This window comes from Saimiri boliviensis, chromosome 2 (assembly GCF_048565385.1).
Source record: "Saimiri boliviensis isolate mSaiBol1 chromosome 2, mSaiBol1.pri, whole genome shotgun sequence".
NCBI lineage: Eukaryota > Metazoa > Chordata > Mammalia > Primates > Cebidae > Saimiri > Saimiri boliviensis.
In genome coordinates, this window is record NC_133450.1 from 83,292,673 (window position 1) to 83,310,812 (window position 18,140).

The 18,140-nt window shown below is 43.0% G+C and overlaps 1 protein-coding gene across 11 annotated transcripts in view; it reads right to left on the bottom strand.

The window, feature by feature from the left end:
• The window catches only part of STARD9 (StAR related lipid transfer domain containing 9), a 173,585-nt gene that overhangs the window by 54,127 nt on the left and 101,318 nt on the right, over positions 1–18,140 (bottom strand). For 9 of the 11 annotated variants that reach the window (XR_012516280.1, XM_074393786.1, XM_074393784.1 and 6 more), the window contains 11 exons: positions 17,900–17,967; positions 15,908–16,005; positions 15,308–15,517; positions 15,022–15,119; positions 13,424–13,501; positions 12,904–12,975; positions 9,449–9,628; positions 4,353–4,404; positions 3,885–4,022; positions 2,556–2,638; positions 2,332–2,435 (listed from right to left, as the gene is read on the bottom strand). Coding sequence is in view for 9 of the 11 variants with exons in the window: in XM_074393786.1 (XP_074249887.1) it covers positions 2,332–2,435; positions 2,556–2,638; positions 3,885–4,022; positions 4,353–4,404; positions 9,449–9,628; positions 12,904–12,975; positions 13,424–13,501; positions 15,022–15,119; positions 15,308–15,517; positions 15,908–16,005; positions 17,900–17,967 (1,181 nt within the window). In the remaining 2 variants the exon portion in view is untranslated. Of the gene's footprint in view, positions 1–2,331; positions 2,436–2,555; positions 2,639–3,884; positions 4,023–4,352; positions 4,405–4,880; positions 4,905–9,448; positions 9,629–12,903; positions 12,976–13,423; positions 13,502–15,021; positions 15,120–15,307; positions 15,518–15,907; positions 16,006–17,899; positions 17,968–18,140 lie in introns of those variants that run through there. The other 2 variants (XM_074393780.1, XM_074393788.1) reach the window with 2 other exon arrangements.

Sequence of the window (18,140 nt, forward strand, 5' to 3'; positions counted from 1 at the left end):
AGGAAGCCTAGGACAAAGGGAGGCTTTGGAGCCAACCACATCCAAGAGCAGAGGGAGAGACTCTCATGGAAACACAACCACAAATCTAGACTGGGAGCCCAGCTGACAATTTATATTTTTCTCTATTCATACAGGTTCCTCTCCCTGGTCCCTTTGCCCAATCACAGGCTTGAGCACCACACCACACCACCTCCACCAGGGATTAGCACAGATGCTGGCTACGGTAGCTGGGCAGGACCAGCCCAGCCTACGGACTCCTACAGCTGGTGCTCAAGAGTGGAGGCAGCGGGTGGGAGAGGCCTTGATTCTGAAATTCCTTCTTCTGTGAATGAAAGGACACATTCTTGCATTTCTGAAAGGTCATGTCAGTGCCTGTGGGGCTAGAGAGCTATAGAACACTTTTAAAAGGCAAGAGAAGAACACAACACCATGATATACTCTGGGATGAATATGTCAGCTGGGTTGAGACAGGGGGACAGCAAAGAGGAAGGGAGGCAGCCTTGCTGGCAGCAATGGGGGTTGTGGGGTGTGTCAGCACCGTGCATATATACTTGCTTTTTCAATGTTTAAGACAAGAATCCTTAGGAAAGAGATGACAGTATCGTCTTTTTAGAGGTAGGGAAATAGGCTCAGAGGTTCAGTGACTTGCCTAAGGCCTCACAGCTTTTCTGTAATATAGCCAGGATGTGAACCAGTTTTGTCTGCTGCAATGCATCTCCTCCACTCTCACCTATTTAAATTGCAGTGCTGTTTTCTGTAAATCTCTTAACTCTTAGAAGAACAGATCTTCAATAAGTCTTCCCAAACAAATCTTACCTAAAACAGGAGCTACTTTCATGACTTCACTACAAAAAAAGTATAATCGCTCTGACAAAGCAAAAGCTCCAGCCTCAGTCCTGAGTCCACCTGGTGTCACCTCTTCTACCTTACTCTCCATCCCATAGACTCTCAGTTACTCAACACTAGGATTATCCTTCATTAAATTTCTTTTGTAACATCCTTCACTGAACAACTCTCCTATGAGGACTTGCCTGCTGTTCATACTTCCTGAATCAGAGCACTTTTGCTCCTATATCTAACACTCCTCACTGCCCAGCTCAGACATAAAACTCTCTTCATCTGCCATCGAAGGCTGCTAGCCTGAGGAAAGAACAGGTAGATCCTTCTGAAGAAACCATGGACCATCATAACTCTACTGAGACCCTGTGCTCAAGCCTCAGTGATGTCACAGGCACCAATTCCCCTGCTGAAGTTTTCTAAAGGAAATCTCTAAGGCAAAGGTCACTTTCACATACAGGAATAGGACTCCCAGTACCAAACCTGCAAGGCATCTAGATATGGGAAGGGTGTTTTATGTAGAAATGGATGAAGTATGAAGTAGAAAAGTAGTTGCCATCAATCACATAAAATTCTGACTTGTCCAGGTGTGGTGCCTCAAGCCTGTAATCCCAATATTTTGGGAGGCCGAGGTGGACAGATCACAAGGTCAGGAGTTCGAGACCAGCCTGAACAACATGATAAAACCCCATCTCTACTAAAAATACAAAAATTAGCCGGGAATGCTGGCAGGCATCTGTAATCCCAGCTGCTCAGGAGGCTGAGGCAGGAGAATCGCTTAAACCCAGGAGGCAGAGGCTGCAGTGAGCTGAGATCGCCCCCACTGCACTCCAGCCTAGGAGACAGAACGAGACTCCCTCTCAAGAAAAACCAACTCTGACTCAACATCTCATGGTTACAATGCAGGTAAAGTGGGTATGAGAGGGTAAAACCCAAAGATATTTTCATATTGTTTCTATAGTTCCTGCCCCTCATGCAGAATTCTGGTTTCTCGGTTATGAGAAAGAAAGGATTCTCAGTCACACACTCTTTAAAAACTCAAAAAAAGCCCTAAGTTCTGGAAGTTATGAGCTCACATACACTATGTGACATACACTATGAGCTCCCACATAAGCAGGCCAGAACTTGAAGGCATATATAGGGAGGTAAGGTCAGAATCCATATCAAAGATATCCACAAACACATCACAGCTAAATTTTGGGGAGAGAGGAAAGCAGCCATAGGAACATCAAATAATATACCTCTTTCAATTATGAAAAAAGTTGAAATACCAAAGAGGAAATGAATGAGGGCCAAGACCACTTCCCTGCCAGCTACAAACTTAGCAGCTAGTTCAGCATCATCAAATGATTTGCCCAAGTTGATTCAGACAAGGGCTCATTCAGATCCTGGCTGCAACATTAATCACACCCCACCCCCACTCTGATCCACGCTGTAGTGGATTAAGAAGCAAACCCAATAGGCTCCACATCAGTATGATCAGCTATTTCTTACCCTTCCTTCCAAAGCAAAGGAGAGAGACCCAGTGGGGAGGCAGTGAGATCTCCATCCAAGTCCAGCCATTCCAAGGAGCCACCACCAGCAGCAGCCTCTCCAACCTTGAACAAAGAAGAAAGCATAGTGAGGCTGCTATCATCACCCACCCTCTCCTTTGCTTTTCCTATAAAAATCACAAACAGGGAGGCTAGCAATAACCTAGAAAACACAGCCCTGCTAACCTGCCTTCGCTGCCTCAGGATAGCAGCCTCTGCTGGGTGGTTGAATCGGAACTTCTGTGCCTTCCCCAGGGTTATGACGGCTCCTGCGGCACAGGGACAAATGAGAATTCAATCAACAGCTCGTATTTTGGAGTACATACTATGTGCAGGGCACTGTACTGTGAGACAAAGTCATGCCCTCAATAACTGATAATTTTGCTGAGTTGATAAGATATATATTAATTCTGTATCTCACAGCACACATCTTGAATTAGTAAATTAGACAGGAAGAACTCTAGTACTCCAAGGGAAAGGAAGTTGAGTTCCAGCTAGAGTAGTCAGGAAACACTTGATGGAAGAGCAGGAATCTAAGTTCAGTCTCAAAGGACAGATAGAATTTGCATAGATTAATAATAGTAGTGGTAATGGTAGTAATAATGAATGTTTACTGAGTGACAAGTACACTATTAAGAACTATAACGTTCATTCAATCCTCACAATGATCCTACTATTATCCCCATTTTACAGATGAAGTAAGTTAGACTCAGAAACTTTCCTAAGGAAACAGAGCTAATGAACACAGGTAAAAATTTCATAGACTTATTCTTCACTCCAAGACTTTGGAATTAAGCCTTGCTTATGGGAATAGAAAATCTTCAGACTTCAGGGTGCAAAGGCTGGGTGATCCTTTTCTTTTTTTTTTTTTTTTTTTTTTTTTTTTGAGATGGAGTTTCACTCTTGTTGCCCAGGCTGGGGTGCAATGTTGCAATCTCAGCTCACTGCAACCTCTGTGTCCTGGGTTTAAGTGATTCTCCTGCCTCAGTCTCCTGAGTAGCTGGGATTACGGGCATGTGCCACCAGGCCCGGCTAATTTGTATTTTTAGCAGAGATGGCATTTCTCCATGTTGGTCAGGCTAGTCTTGAACTTCCGACCTCAGGTGATCCACCTGCCTCAGCTTCCCAAAATTCTGGGATTACAGGCATAAGCCACTGTGCTCAGCTAAGAGTGATTCTTTTTATTTATTTATTTATTTATTTTGAGATGGAGTTTTGCTCTTTTCACCCAAGCTGGAGTGTAATGGTGTGATCTCGGCTCACTGCAACCTGTTAATTTTTGTATTTTTAGTAGAGATGGGGTTTCGCCATGTTGGTCAGGCTTGTCTCGAACTCTTGACCTCAGGTGATCCACCCGCCTCAGCCTCCCATAGTGCTGGGATTACAGTTGTGAGCCACCGTGCCCAGCCAGAGTGAACCATTTTTAGAGCCTGCTTCACTGAGTTCTCTGGGCTCATGAGACTAGAGCTGGTTCATCACTCCTTTTGGTATAAACAGGGTAGTAGACAGTCCTACCTTGGGTCAGACGGCAGGAGGCAGTGACCTCCCGGCCATTGACTGTACAGCGGGCCCCACGGGCAGGCCGGAGAACAACTATCCCACAGGCACTGGTGATAGTGCAGTGGTCTCTCTCGATCCACTGACCCTGCAGGACTATGAAAGAGGTGGTGGTCAGTTGGGTAGGGGGACAATTCAGGGAAACACCCTCTCCATTTCTGTGAGATCAGAATCCAACATCTGGAAGACCTCATACCATAACAAGAGAGGGATGACTGACCTGAAACCACCCAGACCTGAAATCCTCCCACTGTGTGGGTCTCCCTCTTCAGGTCCCAGACCTAAAACATAGCCCAGAAAGAGAAGCAGGCCCTGAAAACTTCAGTGATTCTCTTCTTCTCAGAGCATCATCAGAGTCCTCTGAAGAAACCTTTCAGGCACAAATATTTGCCCCAAAATGTTGGACTCATATGCTCTGTCACTTACCAATGTCCTGTTCCTGCTCTGAGTCAATCCTTCCTATTTTTGTTGTCCCTTCCTAAAGGGTGAAAAAAGCCATTTTAATGAGAATGAAAAGGGACAGAGCCTTGCCCTACAAGAAAGTCCATATTAGAATGTTCTCACTGTCTTCCCAGCCTTGTCTGTTCTACTTCTCATCCCACCCCTTCCTTGTCTGTACTAGTTCTGAACTTCAGTCCAAGTTGTTCTGACCCTCTGCCAACTCATGCTACAGCCCAGGAAGCCCCTGAAATGGTAAAGCTAAAATATATACCACAAAGCAGCACAAGCTATTTGCAAAGTTCAACAAGAGTTGGCAAACTATTTTCTGTCCCATAGCCTAAAGTTAGGCAATAGTTACAGCCACTGGTCAGAAAAATTCTCTAGTCTGAGAAAGTACATGCAAAAGCATGGCTTTTCCCTAAGGGGTAAAGGGTAGTGTTCTCCAAGTTTGATCCAGTAAGTCTCAAAGAAACAAGCATTTTGCAAAGACTTATGGAAACACAGCATTTTTACCTTCTTGGTCCGCAGATGAAGTTTAACAGACACCAGATTCTAAGAAGGGTAAAAGCATAAATAGGAGAAAAGCACCTCTAGCATAAAAAAGAACTGAAAGAGAGTATAAGAGAGGAGGGGGAAACTGGAGTTAGTGTAAATGAATCAGCTGATTAGTTGAAGACAAGGCCTTTTAGACCTTGGATTATGGCAAATTTGCTTAAGACCCACATAGCTCTGTTAGGAAAAGGCAGCAACATGGCAATCACGATGCTAACTTTTAGATATATTTTTAGATACATCTTTATCATTTATTGACTAACCATTCAATATGTCCTGGGCATTATGCTGAGTACTTTATGGAAATCATATTATTTTACCCTTTAACAACTCAAAATATAGCTATCACCATCACCTTTTTATTGATGAGGAATCTGAAGCTCACGGGGGATAAACTGACTGAGCAACCCACATACCAAATAGGAGAGCTATGATTAGAATTCAGGTCTCTTTGGATCCTATGCCTCTTCAGGCTTTTCCACCTTCACCATAACACCTCCCCAGTAAGGAATTTTTTTTTTTTTTTTTTTTGAGATGGGGTCTCACTTTGACGACTAAGCTGGAGGGCAGTGGTGTAATCTGGGCTCACAGTAATCTCTGCCTCTCAGGTTCAAGCGATTCCTTTCCCTCAACCTCTTGAGTAGCTAGGACTACAGGTACCCAATACCATGGCCAGCTAATTTATGTATTTTTAGTAGAGATGAGATGTCGCCATGTTGGCCAGGCTGGTCTTCAACTTTTGACCTCAGGCGATCCACCAGGTTCGGTCTTCCAAAGCGCTGGGATTGTAAGAGTGAGCCACCGCAGCTGATCAGTAATGTTTTTAAGGAGACCAGATAATTCCCCACTAGGCTTCACCATCAACAGCCAGAGCAGGGAGGTCCCTGACACTCCTCCAAAATAGCTTGTGAGAAGGAAGAATCCTAGCAGTAATGAATGAGGCTCTGTCCTCAATGCATCCCCCTGTCCCTCCTCTCTGCATCCACACAAACAGCCAGAGCCAGACTTTTCTGCTCAGCCACTGACGACCACAGCAGTCAATAAATGCTAGTCTCCACAAACACTGTCAAACAGAATCAGAGGGCAGTTCAAGGAAAAAAGGTCAAAACTTTTCATGTAAGTTCAGGGACAGCCCTGCTAAAAAGATAAAGGCTACAGTACATCATAACTTCTAGATTTGCAGGGTAGAAATTACCAAAAGAAGGTGATGACATCTCAGATAACAAAGACTGAGCTGGCTGGCATCTGTGCTTGCTGTCCACTCTGCCTCTTTATGTAGGGAGAGTTAGTGGCACAAAGGCAATTATGAGGATGAAGTCCAGCATATCAGTTGTGAGAATTTACTCACAGTGGTGGCAAAAATATTAAGGGAAGATAATACAGAAAGTTTATAAAACATAGTCTCAAACCCTTTAGGCCTAAGGGTTTTTTTTTTTTTTTTTCACAGTTTCAGTAAAAGTTTTAGATAAAGGCAGCCTAAATCCCCCTTACATTTAGTTAATAAATAAAGCAAACACTTAGGGTGTGTGGGGAAGTTTACCTAACTAACTTGTTTACTCATGTGGTCTTAAAACTAACCTTTCAGCCAGATAGCCCTCTCAGGGGGAAGATGACCAGGGATTTTTCTCTTTTTTTTTTGAGACGGAGTTTCACTCTTCTTTCCCAGGCTAGAGTGCAATGGTGCGATCTCAGTTCACCACAACCTCTACTTCCCAGGTTGAAGTGAGTCTCCTGCCTCAGCCTCCTGAGTAGCTGGAATTACAGGCATGCGCCACCATGCCCGGCTAATTTTGTATTTTTAGTAGAGACAGGCTTTCTCCATGTACATCAGGCTGGTCTCAAACTCCTGACCTCAGGTGATCCACCTGCCTTGGCCTCCGAAAGTGTTGGGATTACAGATGTTAGCCACCACACCCAGCTGACCAGGGATATTATCCAGTAATGGTGTTTGCTTTAGGCATCAAAATCCATCCTTTAATCTTTCACTCTAGTGGTGTTACTTCAAGCCTTTGTAAATTAAACTTTACTAAATAAATGCAAGTCTCACTGGCTGGTGAAGGCCACAGGCTATCTCTTTACAGCATTCTCCAAGGAGTCTGTAAGTGGCCACAAACCCTCAGCCAAACTGGTAAAGCATAATATCTGTGTGTCAATGTACTTTATTCATCCGTTGCTGAGCCAAGGTCTGCAAGACAAACCCCTACAGGTAGTAACCCCAACAGTGGCATCCCACTTGGCAAGAAAACAATCAATAACAACAAACAGAATCTTGGGCCATTACTGTTAATACTATTACCTAAGTCAATAGCTAAACAAACAAACAAAAGGTGGGGGGGGAGTACACAAAATGTAGAAATGCCAGGATTAGAACTAGACTAAAATCTCATTACCCAGGTCCACTGGAAATACACCAGGAAGGGAGTAAAATCCTAACTATGCACTGACTAAGCAATGAAAATCGGCAATCCGGCGGAGCGTGGGGGCTCACACCTGCAGTCTCAGCACTTTGGGAGACCAAAGTGGGTGGATCACTTGAGGTCAGGAGTTCAAGACCAGCCTGGCCAACATGGTGAATCCCTATCTCTACTAGAAACACAAAAATTAGCCAGGCATGGTGGTATAATCCCAGCCATGCAGGGGGCTAAGGCAGAAGAATCACTTGAGCCCAGGAGGCAGAGGTTGCAGTGAGCCAAGATTGTGCTATAGCACTCTAGCCTGGGCAACAGAGCAAGACACCGTCCATCTCAAAAAAAAGAAAAGAAAAGAAAAAAAAATCAGCAGTCTGGGCGCAGTGGCTCATGCTTGTAATCCCAGCACTTTGGGAGGCCAAGGCAGGTGGGTCACAAGGTCAGGAGATTGAGACCATCCTGGCCAACATGGAGAAACTCCATCTCTACTAAAAATACAAAAAAAAAAAAAGCTGGTGTGGTGGCACATGCCTATAGTCCCAGCTACTTGGGAGGCTGAGGCAGGAGAATTGCTCAAACCCAGGAGGTAGAGATTGCAGTGGGCTGAGATTGCACCACTGCACTACAGCCTGGGCAACAGTGTGAGACTCCATCTCAAAAAAAAAAAAAAAAAAAAATTAGCAATCTTCAGATGAGGTCATCGTTCATCTCCGTGTCTATGATTCAATCTAATAGTCAAGTCCTTTAATCCTCTGCTGCTACCCTAAGCTCTGCTACTTGATTTCTAGCTTCGGCTATTGACTCCACATCCAATTCATATATCAAATTAGTTCTACTCAAATACTGACCATTTTAATCTATCTGATCTCTTCCTGACCTCCAACCTCTCTCTGTTGTTCTGACTAATGGGGGGGATCTATACAGCCATTTGGTGTTTAGTTCTATTGCTAAGGTAAAAGTTGTGAGCCACTTCTGCCTTAGGCACTTTCACTAAGAAAACTTATGCTCCATGTACCAGAAAATAAGCTACTCTAAATCTGCTGTCAGAGGAGTTCAGTCTCCGACAACTTCCCAAGGGGCTTATCCTAAAAACACCGATGAGCTTTGCAAACATCTCACTTCCATATGCTCTGCAGCACGAGGAAGGAGTCCAGTTTCTCCAGGGATAACAGCAGCATTACATATTCCACAGAAACTCTCTGTTCTTTTTAAATGTCCGCTGGGGATAATTATGAGAATGAAAACTAGATTTTCAGTGAGCACAGGGATTTTGAGCATGTGAAATATGTTCTGCCATGCATAGGAACTGACCTCCCATAGTAGAACACATTGATGAGAACAAGATAAAAGACTCCATCTACCATAGGTCACCAACTCTCAAAACCACTTCAATCAGAAATGAGGACTGGCCTCCAGGTGACACAGAGCCAGGTGGGCAGGTCCTGTTTGGAAGCCTTAACTTCAATCTTTTTCTAGATGGATGCCTGTCATCCCCTCTTCCCCTACCATCACACCACTCTAGCTCTTTGGGCTCTCCTTATGTTTTAAGCTTCCTTTATCTACTTTTTCTCTCTCTTTTTCCAGGTAAATGTAGTGAGGGAGAAGTGGGAGGCATAGTGCTTGTTAATTTGGGGTTGAATGAAGTGGGGAAGTATCAGAAGAAAACTTTATATCTTTTGAATTCCCCCTTTAGTCTCTGAAAGCCACCTTTTTAAACATTATTTTTATTTATTTTATTTATTTATTTTTGAGACAGCGTCTTACTTGGCCTCCCAAAGGGCTGGGATTAGAGGTGTGAGCCACCGCACCCAGCAGGTAAGCATCATTCTTTAAAACGAGGAAATTAAGGCACGGAGAACAAAAGTAAGTTATATAAGAACAACAGTAGCAGCAGTTGAAAAACAAATGTTCTAATTTCCAGTCTTCTGCTCTATACATACAAAAGCAAAACAGATCACAATTTGTTAGGTAGACCAGTTTCCTGAGAACAAAACTGAAGGCAGCTCTGTGGCATCTGTCTTGATTTCAATTCATAGAAACCTGGCTGCTGCTCCTAGCTTTTCCCTCCTTGACTTCTGGGGCCAGTGGCTTAGGAAGAAAAGGATACACCAGTCTCCTCACCTTGAGATGATACAGCACAACACCTGTGCTGAGCACATCATCCTCCAAGGCCATCAAGTGTGGCAGGCTGGAGTCGATGACCACACCAGCCCTCCTCCTGTTGATGTCCACACTGTAATGCTCCATGAGGGCCTGCCAATCATTCCACTTCTGGGTCCAGTCTTTAGTCAGCTGGTCTATCTGTGGAGGCATAGGAGGTGATCTGAGACACTCAGCATGGGGAACGGACTAAAGGTCGGAAGTCATTACGACCTATTTGTATTTCCCCCAGGTACTACTTTCTTATGATCCTCACAGATACTATTCAAAGCCCCCACAGAAGCCCTTGTACCTCCTTCAGCTGCAAGCTGTGTTTTCCAACTTTTCTTCAATAAGCAAGTGTTACTTTTATAAACAGAAGCAGCCCCCTCAATAATTATTATCTTTAAAGTTTTCTGCAATGAGCATGTATTGTTTTTATAATTAGAAAAAACATGTTATTTAAAAAAAATCAACTGGATGTTTAATATATTTACAATTCTCTTTCCCCACCCCACTTCTATATGACCCATACTTGGAAATCCTTTTATGACCTAACACTTCTTTCCCAAGGTGCAGTACCTTAAATTATCATATAAGCTTGCACATGGCTCACAGAACCACAAAGCACTGAGAGAGGAAACTCCCCAGGTGGAACTAAGACTATATGGAACCTGTCTGGAAGATTACATAATAATACAATAAAAACAATAATAACAGTAAAATACTGTTTACTGTGTATTAGGTACAGAGTTTTAAAAGTAAATATGCCTAGGCTTAAAGGCCCTAAGCTAAGACCACCTTAGGGACATGCACAGTGTTAAATGTAGGGTCCTTTTTCTTCTTTTGCTGGAAACTGATGCCTAAGCAATGAGCTTATCCTAGGAGTGGAAGAAATGAGGAAGCTCAGGGGAAAAAAAAAAAAATTAGATTTAGGTAAGTACTTCTCTCATAAAGGGAACACTTAAAAAAAATCACGCTAGGTTTAGGTACAAGAACTTTACGTACCCTAGAAACATAATTTTAATAATCATTGAGTTGAAGTTTGGAAGCCAGGAAACTACAGGGTACCTGTAAAGGGCTGGGTTGTATACGGACCCCTGGGATTGGTGAGCAGCATGGCACTATGGCTTACAGTTTAGCCAACCTGGCACAGCTGCCCCTCTGCCTACTCCTATACTGCTTAAAATTACCTGCTCCTACACTGCCTAAGATAATACAGCAAAGAAGGGGCAGGTTCGAGTCCAGCTCAGCTGGCCTGCATAATGCCAGAATGCTAATGAGTTTGGAATGATTTTGGCTCTTCTACTTCATCTCTTAGTATAGAGGGATGATATTTTCTGAACCAAAAATCAAAATACATGACTAAAGGAGGATCTCGGCTCACTGCAACCTCTTCTGCCTGGGTTCAAGCAATTCTCCTGCCTCAGCCTCCCGAGTAGCTGGGGTTACTGGTGCTTGCCACTGTGCCTGGATAATTTTTGTATTTTTAGTAGGGACAGGATTTCACCATCTTGGCCAGGCTGGTCTTGAACTTTTGATCTCGTGATCCACCCGCCTCAGCCTCCCAAACTGCTGGGATTACAGTCATGATCCACCACGCCTTGCCTGAAGGAGGAATTTTTTTAGAGAAACTTCTAGATGTGTGATTTAGCCCTGAGGTTTAGTTAGGGTAATAAAATGTTAACATGGACAAGATACTTTAATAACATATAAGGATGATGCAACAGAATATTGGAAATGGAAACATTTGGTTGTAGGATTTAAATTGAACCCATTGGCTGGGTGTGGTGCCTCATGCCTATAATGCCAGCACTTTGGGAGGCCGAGGCAGGTGGATTACCTGAGGTCAGGAGTTTGAGACCAGCCTGACCAACGTGGTAGAATCCTGTCTCTACTAAAAATACAAAAGAATTAGCCAGGCGTCGCGGTGAGCTCGTCTAATCCCAGCAACTCGGAGGGCTGAGGCTGGAAAATTGCTTAAACCCAGGAAGCAGAGGTTACAGTGAGCTTAGATCACACCGCTACACTCCATCCTGGGCAACAAGAGCAAAACTCCATCTCAAAATAAAAATAAAAAATAAATCTAACCCATCAACAACAACAACAAACTGCCCACCATTTCTTCCTTTTAAATGTCTCTGGGGTCCGGGTGCAGTGGTTCACACCTATAATCCCAGCATTCTGGGAGGCCAAAGCAGGCAGATCACCTGAGGCCAGGAGTTCGAGACCAGCCTGGCCAATGTGGTGAAACCACATCTCTGGTAAAAATACAAAAATTAGGCAGGTGTGGTGGTGGCAGACACCCGTAGTCCCAGCTACTTGGGAGGCACAGGCAGGAGAATCGCTTGAACCTGGAAGGTGGAGGTTGCAGTGAGCCTAGATCACGCCACTGCACTGCAGCCTGAGTGACAGTGAGAATCCCTTTCAAAAAAAAAAAAAAGAAAGAAAGAAAGAAAGAAAGAAAGAAAGAAAGAAAGAAAGAAATGTCTCTGAGAATCACCTTTATTCTACTTTTAAAAATGTCCTGTCCTTGCCCTCACTGGGTTACAAAAGTCTCTTTCCTGGTTGGTCCCCTGCTTCCAGTCTTCCCACCTTTCAATTCATCCTGCATACAACTATCATATTAATTTCCCAAAGATACTCCTTTATTATGTCACCTGATTCAAGAAGCTATTAATCCTGTTTACACAAAGTTCAAACCTTCTAAACTTGCCCTAACCTTACCTTCACTACCCTCTACCATGAACACCCATTCTAACCAGCTTAGTTTTCCTCACAGTGTGTGCTTCCATGTGGTCTCTCACATCCCTTCCTTTTCTCCCAGGTTCAAGGCTTAGCTCATGTTAACCCTCCCTCACCCAGTCCCTTACTCCCTTTCTCCCTATCTAACAACACTTCAAGGGCTACCTCAAGGTCAGTTCTCTACCTTCCAACACGAACACATGATGTCTGCTCTGAAAATCCCAAGCCATAATGATTTCTTCCTTTCCTAGACTGTTTTCATCTAAATCACATGGTTCATGAAAAAGATCATTCTCTAAATTTGTTTCCAATTAGACTGCAAACCATGTGAGGGCAGGGACTTCTCTGTACCTCTTGCAGCATCAAGCTGAGCACCTATTTCATCCTCAAACAATGAATGCATCTTGGTTGACTGATTTACAGACAAGAAAATAGTCTCCCCCGCCCCAGGCTACTCTCACTACCCAAAGGACTTACGAATCCCTCAGAGAACAATACTGAAAGACTGAAAGCCGTTAACAGTTCCCTAGGCAAACACAACCCCTGGTTAAGGCTTAAAAGTAACAAACATTGTCTTTAAAGTAGACAACTCTTCTCTGCCCTGCCAAGGGAGCAACCCTATCTAGCCGCAAATAATACAGGGAGCTCCCAAGGTGATGTAAAGCACAACTAAATCCACCCAACACACCCACCTTCAATTCATTTTGGAGAACCAGCTTCTTCAAGTTTTCATCCTTTTCATCATTCAATGAAGTGAAGTTTCTCTGCACAAAGACAGAGATGTGCTTTGATATTCTCCTGGTCTGAACTTAAGGCATGTCCCACCCTTACACTTGTGAAGAAAGAAAAGATGCAGATAAAGGAAGACTTTATCATTAAAATGAGAAATAAATCAGGAACCTAAGTATTTGGGCTCACATTGGTACAAAGAAGAAAAATTCAAAGAAATTTTCCTGAGAGGGCCCTATTCTCCGTATCTGCCCACACAGCGCAAGGACCATTCAGGCACAAGACAACAGATGATAAAGTGAAAAAATGCACACACCATCTGAAGCTACACAGAGAAATCTGTTTTGTTTCTGCTCCTGTCTCTGCTTCATGAAAGTCCATTGAGAACATGGAATGGAGCAGAGCCCAAACTCTACGGAGAAGAAAGAAGGCTCAGAAGTAGAATTTCACTTAAGCATGGAGAGATTCTTACTGTCTGCTTACCAGTTCAAAGCTCAGCAGCAGGGTTTTCAGTCTTTCAATCTCTTCTCTGAGTTCTCTAATCAGCTTTACATTTGCATCCTGAGACACAGAGAACTCAATCACCACTGATTGATACCAAGTCCCACTCAGCTGTGAAATGCTATTTGCAATTGGCTTGGAAGAGGTGGATTACTCTTTTGGAGTAAGCTCTACAGTGGCCAATCATTGTCAAGTGTGATCCCAGGCCCTGCAGCATCAACTTCACCTAAGAACTTGTTAGAAATGCACCCTTTGGCCCTCCCAGACCTACTAAATCAGAAACTCTGAAGGACTGGGGCCTAGCGGGGGGGGGGGGGGGGGGGGGGGTGTCTAACAAACCCTCCAGGTGATTCTGATACACAGTAAACTTTGAGAATCATTTCCCTAGGGCAGGTCAAGCTGGTAACACAAAAGCCAGGGTGTATACAGGTAGCAGGTGCCAACTTTCCCGTATTGTGACTAAGCCTAATACTGCCTAATTACATTGCCTTTTTAAAACAGTCTACATACGGATTATGTGTGTGTATATATGTACATATATGTATATACACACATATATATGTATGCATACATATATACACACACACATATATGTAGTGTGTCTGGCGACCAGGTATGATCCCTGCTCTGGAACTTTTCATTGAAATTGTGAAGAAATGTTTGGAAAATTCTCATTTAGCTTTCAAAAACCAAAGAATAGTTCTGTGTGGGCAGAGAAGAAAAGCAAGTGAAAGAACATTAAAGGATAAAACAAAAACCAATGAATTCCTACACTCTCCTTTTAAACAGCAAAGTCACAACAATTTGCATACCAAAAAAACACAGACAAATGGCATAAAAAAAAAACCACACACAGGCATAAGACAGGGTACCTGGCTCACACCTGTAACCCCAGCACTTAGGGAGGCTGAGGTTGGAGGATCATTTGAGTCCAGGACTTTGAGACCAGCCTGGACAATATTGTGGGACCTTGCCTCTACAAAAAACAAAACCAAAAACAACTTTTAAAATTAGCCTAATGTGGTGGCATGCACCTGTGGTCCCAGCTCCTCAGGAGGCTGGGGTGGGATTACTGCTTAAGCCCTGGAGGCTGAAGTTGCAGTGAGCCATGATAGTGCCACTGCACTCCAGCCTGGGCAACAGATACAAAAACTCAGGTGTAAATCAATGTAAATTCAAAATAAAAGCAGTAGAGACAAACTTTTTAAATGAACGTTCTTACAGTGAGCCATTACTGCACCACTGCACTCCAGCCTGGGTGACAGAGCAAGATCCTGTCTCTAAAAATAAAATAATAAAAAATAAATGACCTTTCTTAGAGTGGTAATGCTAAACTAGGGAATCTTAAGTGGGATGGCATTAGAGAAGTATCTACAGTCAGTTATTCATAAAATGTTACTGAATAAAGGCAGTAGAGATAGGAGAGAAGATGACAGAAGAAAGAATTCTACTCCCTCATCATTTGGAGAACAAGTCTGGCAAGTTGAGGTGAGTATAAAGAGAAAGATCAATGAGAGAGAAAAAATACAGAGAGCTTTGTGTAAAACTATACCAGACCAGGACTTCTGAAAAGGTCTCACCTCATTTACTTGTGGCTTGTTGATAATGTTTTTGGCACTGGATGCATATCTCAGTGTGCTCATGGTCTCACTGTAGCTAGTGTGTGCAGGAGACACCGCTGAGGTAGAAGGAGAAAGTTTAAAAACAAGCCAGTCCCATCCATCCCAGCCTTTAATCATTTGCGTTGCTACTACTGCCCACGCTATCTAAGACCCCTGATGAAATGAGAAACCTGGGTGGCCATGGCCCTTTCTCTAAGACAGAGTACCAGTCTCAACACAGATCCAGCTCTGGCATCCCACTCACTGGCAATCATGATGGTTTTAGAGTTCCCTCCAAGGCTGTCCTTCAGCAGCCAGGTCAACACAGAGTCTCGGTATGGTATAAAAAACGGCCTTCGGGAGGGTGCCCCTCCGCTGCTGATCCCAGAAGGAGAGCTAAGGATCCCACTGTCACCACCATTGCTGACTGAGCTGTTGAGGCTCTGGCAGCTGCTGAAAACTTGGGAGTTCTGGGCTTAAAGACAAAACAAGAAAATGGAAGAAAGAAGGAATTACGGAGCAAATACACTAAAACAAAACAATGGTTGGATAACACAGACTTAAGTATCATATTTCCTAATCCCTTTCCATATACAATAGGATGTTTTAGATATTTCTAAAGACTTTAGACTCATGATATGAAATGATTGAGCCACATAATTTTTTAGACTCCCCTCTTTTGGAAATGATGGTAGTAGGATAGTATTGTACTCTAAAACCAAGGACAAGTATCATTTTTTCATGCCCCAAACCAGAAGATAACATTATCAAAAGGAACCTTGTGTCTACTTTATTGTCACAAAATGAAAACATGAGTTATTTTCCAAAGTCTCCCTCCCACTGCAATCATCTATCAGCAAAATACCTAAGGTGGAGATGACAATTCCCAGAGTCACAAGGGACTTGTTGATATTGGCTCCTTCAGTAATCCGGTCCTTACAGTAACTGGGATCTGCTCTTTCACTAAAACAGTCAATAAAAACAGAAACAAAAGCAAACAGGACACTATAATGCTGTTGAAAAATACTATCCATTATGCTGTACATCAAGCTGTAAAAGACTCACATAATAAATTCCTTTTAGAATGCAGTTTCAGAAAAAAATGTTACAATGAACTGGACTTTCTGAGGCAATAAAAATCAAATAATTCATTAGGTTTCTATTTTTATTTTGACTGTCAGAACACTTTATGCTAAATGTAATGCTCATTTACAGTAATGATATTAGCATGGCTTTTGGGTATATTCATGTCTCCCCTATATTATCTTAAATTCATGTATTCATAGCTCTATGGTATTTGTGTCATTAACTGACAAGAGTTTTGAATTCCGGTTTGTTTTTTTTAAGAGACAGTTTCTAGTCACCCAGGCTGGAGTGCAGTGGAATGAACTTGGCTCACTGCAACCTCCACCTCCTGGATTCAAGCAATTCTCCTGCCTCAGGCTCCCGGGCAGCTGTAACTACAGGAGCATGCCACCAGGCCTAGCTAATTTCTTGTATTTTTAGTAGAAACAGGGTTTCACCATGTTGACCAGGCTGTTCTCAAACTCCTGGCCTCATGATCTACACACCTCAGCCTCCCAAAGTGCTGGGATTAACAGGCGTGAGCCACCATACCCAGCCTTGAATTCCTTTTTCCAGTAAATGGGAAATACTAAAAATTCACACTTCCAATTGGCTGACATACTTTCCTTCAAAAAGCACTTAGTCCTTAAGGGAATACTGTACCGTATTAATTACCCAACAGTTTTAAAATAAAATTTACCTTATTTTATCTTACATTTTCCTGTGATTACATTATCCCCCTCAAGACTACGTCTTTCTAAATACATATGCAATTACGATTCGTGATTCCTTCTAATTCCTACAAGGCAATATCTTCTTAACCTCTCCAGACTTTTAAAACTTGTTTTTCTTTAGAGATAGGGTTGAGCTATGTTGTAATTTTGCCCAGGCTGGCCTCAAACTCCTGCGCTCAAGTGATCCTCCCACCTCAGTCTCCTGAATAGCTGGGACAATAGATGTACACCACCAAGTAAAACTTTTTTTAAAGAACTGCATAAAAATCAATATTAAAGAAACCATAACATCAATATTAAATCAAAGAAAAAAAGGTATACTAATTCAGTGATTTTTTCTTTTAATCTTTCCTATACATTGGAATCACCTGGGCAGCTTTAACAGTGCAGCCCTGATGCCTGCACTCCCACCAACCTCACTAATAATCTGATTTATCTAATTTAAGGTATAGGTATGGGAAGTTTCAAAAGGTCCTCAGGTGGCCAGGTGCAGTGGCTTATGCTGGAAATTCCAGCACTTTGGAAGACTGAGGCAGAAGAATCGCCCAAGGCCAGGAGTTCGAGGCCAGCCTGGGCAACTTAATGAGATGTTGTCTCTTCCAAAAAAAAAAAAAAAAAAAAAAGCTAGATGTGGTGGCACATCCCTGTATTCCCAGTTACTGGAGAGGTTGAGGCAGGAGGGTCACTTGAGCCAAGTAGTTCAGGGTTACAATGAGCCATGATCATACCACTGCACTCCAGCCTAGAGCCTTGGAAGCAGAGTGAGACTGTTTGAAAAAAGAAAAAATTCGTGAAGCGTTCCATATTTAAAAAAAAAAAAGAAAAAGAAAAAAGAAAAGGTCCTCAGGTGATATAACGTGCAACCAAGATTGAGAATCCCTGATGTGGAGGAACTTTTCAGCCCCTAGAAAATAACTTCTTAACCTAGCATTCAAAGAGTTTGTTTCTTTTGTAATATTCTCAGGATGACTGAAATGTGAAAAAGATTGAAACAGCTTATTCCCTGTAAAACAGGCAGGAACAAAAGCAATTCCCCTTAGCTTTGAAAACCTAATTACCTGCCTGCTAGGTCCACAAGGTTGATCTTGCTAGCCATTTCAGAAGGGAGGTTGTTCTCCAGGATTGCCTAGGGGAGAAAACACAGCCTGTCACTTGGAACGATCTGTACTGTTTTCCCCTTAGACCAGGGATCCCCAAACTTTTTACACAGGGGGCCAGTTCACTGTCCCTCAGACCGCTGGAGGGCCGGACTATGCAGGGTGTGACACCCTTCACAGCCAGCGCTGCTGCCTCCACTAT